Source organism: Capsicum annuum, unplaced genomic scaffold, assembly GCF_002878395.1.
Source record: "Capsicum annuum cultivar UCD-10X-F1 unplaced genomic scaffold, UCD10Xv1.1 ctg999, whole genome shotgun sequence".
NCBI classification, from domain to species: domain Eukaryota; kingdom Viridiplantae; phylum Streptophyta; class Magnoliopsida; order Solanales; family Solanaceae; genus Capsicum; species Capsicum annuum.
Window position 1 is genome coordinate 40411 of NW_025896087.1, and position 1832 is coordinate 42242.

The 1832-nt window shown below is 34.9% G+C and overlaps 1 protein-coding gene across 1 annotated transcript; it reads right to left on the bottom strand.

Moving 5' to 3' along the window:
- Positions 1-611: 611 nt before the first annotated feature.
- On the bottom strand, positions 612-1115 carry LOC124895853. The gene is made up of 2 exons (XM_047406256.1): positions 937-1115; positions 612-882 (listed from the first exon to the last, which is right to left on the bottom strand). Exons 1-2 carry the CDS (start codon positions 1113-1115, stop codon positions 612-614), a joined length of 450 nt encoding a protein of 149 aa, XP_047262212.1.
- Positions 1116-1832: the final 717 nt, after the last annotated feature.

Below are 1832 nucleotides of genomic sequence, written 5' to 3' on the forward strand. Positions count from 1 at the left end.
TTGCACTAGTGCACCATCTCCAAGCTTCCCTTTGGTCCTATCAGACCTGTTCAGGCTAATAAATAAATTTTCATTAGTCACCATATTCTTTGTGCATGCACTATTGACATACCAATTATATCGATCATCATGTAATCTGTGTGAAGCCATAAATACCTCCTCTTATTTTTTTCAACTTGGTGATCTTCCACAAAATTTACTCATTAGGAAGACTGATCACTTAAAGTTTACTTTTACCTGCAATACTTATCAATGTGCCTATACTTCTTGCAGTATCTGCATTGAATAAGAGACCTCTTGGACTTCTGCCAACAATTCTTCTCCAAGTGGTTTGTCTTCTTACAAATACCACAAGGTGGAAATTTTTCGCTCCTCGACAATTCACCTTGGTATCCACCATATTTCATATCTCCAGAGTGGTCTAAAGAGACTTTTTTTGCCTTTCTTTTGTTGCTTGAATTTATACCTTACTTGAAAGGAATCTTCGATTGTCCCTTTGCTTCTCATGGTTACTTTTTGCTCTTGAATTTGCAATTTAGAGATCAGCTCAGCTATTGAAGAGTAGAGTCACAAGACTCTTCAATAGCTGAGATTTTTGATTCAAACTTATCCTAAAGGCTGACCATGATCTTCTCTACAACCTTCTGATCTGGAAATTTTCCACCAAGTATCCTAATTTGGTTCACAATATCCATTAGCATGGAAGAGTATTCTTTCACACTATCCAAATCCTTCATCTTCAAGAGTTCAAACTCCCTGTTTAAAGCTAAGACCTTAACAGACTTAAATTTGTTGCTGCCTTCAAACTCCTCTTTTAGCTTATCCCAGGATTCTTTGGCTGTCTCACAAGCCATAATCCTTGTAAACATCACTTCCATATGGCTTGAATGTATGCAAGTGAGAGCTCATGGAGATCTAGTCACCAACTCATCATACTTTTTGATATCATTGAGAGTTGGGTGGTCTCTCAATGGCTGGACAACAGGTTCTCCTCTCTCAACAATATCCCACAAGTTGAGAACCTTCAAATAAGCCTTCATTTTAATGGCCCAAAAATGGTAATTCTCTCCTGAGAAAATCGGAGGACCCGTTGTTTGTTGATTTTCTTGTTCCATGTTTTTTCAGCAAACTGATCCAAGAAAAGGAGCTAAAAATAAGATGAGCCAATAAAAAAAATAGCTTCATATCCCATAATAAATAGGCTCTGATACCATGTCAAAAACAAAGGGAACGTAAAGAGTAAAGCTACAAGGAGAAAAATATAGGGAAATTACAGCTGTAAATTGCTACAAAAGAGACTGTATGGAAGGGGAAAGCTGAAACTTTTGAGTGATTTCTATTTTTTGGATGGCTACAAATGCACAATGTGCCTCCTATTTATACTAGTTCATGGTTGATTCTAAATATCCTTCTAGATAAATGTACAATAAAAATCTAGTCATCCTTATTTTCTACTACTCTGGAATATCTAGATAATTATACAAGTTATTTATTCAAGATACTACACTAGGATATTCTAGAAGAACCTATTCCAAAAATTATCTAATACCTAGGAGTTTCTACTACAAAAATATCTACTAACTAGGAGTTTCTAGTTAAATCTTAATTTTCTAACAATTTTAAATAAGCCTCCCGTGATGGACCATCATTTGTATACGATGTTCTCTGCAAAGAAGATCAGATCATCTAAGTTAAAAGTAACATTGGAAAAACATATTCTAAAAGGGTATTTAATGTATGAAAAGTTAATGAATTTGTATGCAATCACGTAAAATAGTATACCGTTGTAGAGTACTTCAAGATTATCTTCTCCCATATTTTCTGTAACATCT

Bases quoted from the DNA above. Each gene is read 5' to 3' on its own strand.
- LOC124895853 (XM_047406256.1), bottom strand. From the start codon at position 1,115: ATGGAACAAGAAAATCAACAAACAACGGGTCCTCCGATTTTCTCAGGA. The intron at 883-936 runs GTATGATGAGTT...CATACATTCAAG, and splicing joins ACTCTCAATGATATCAAAAA to CCATATGGAAGTGATGTTTA.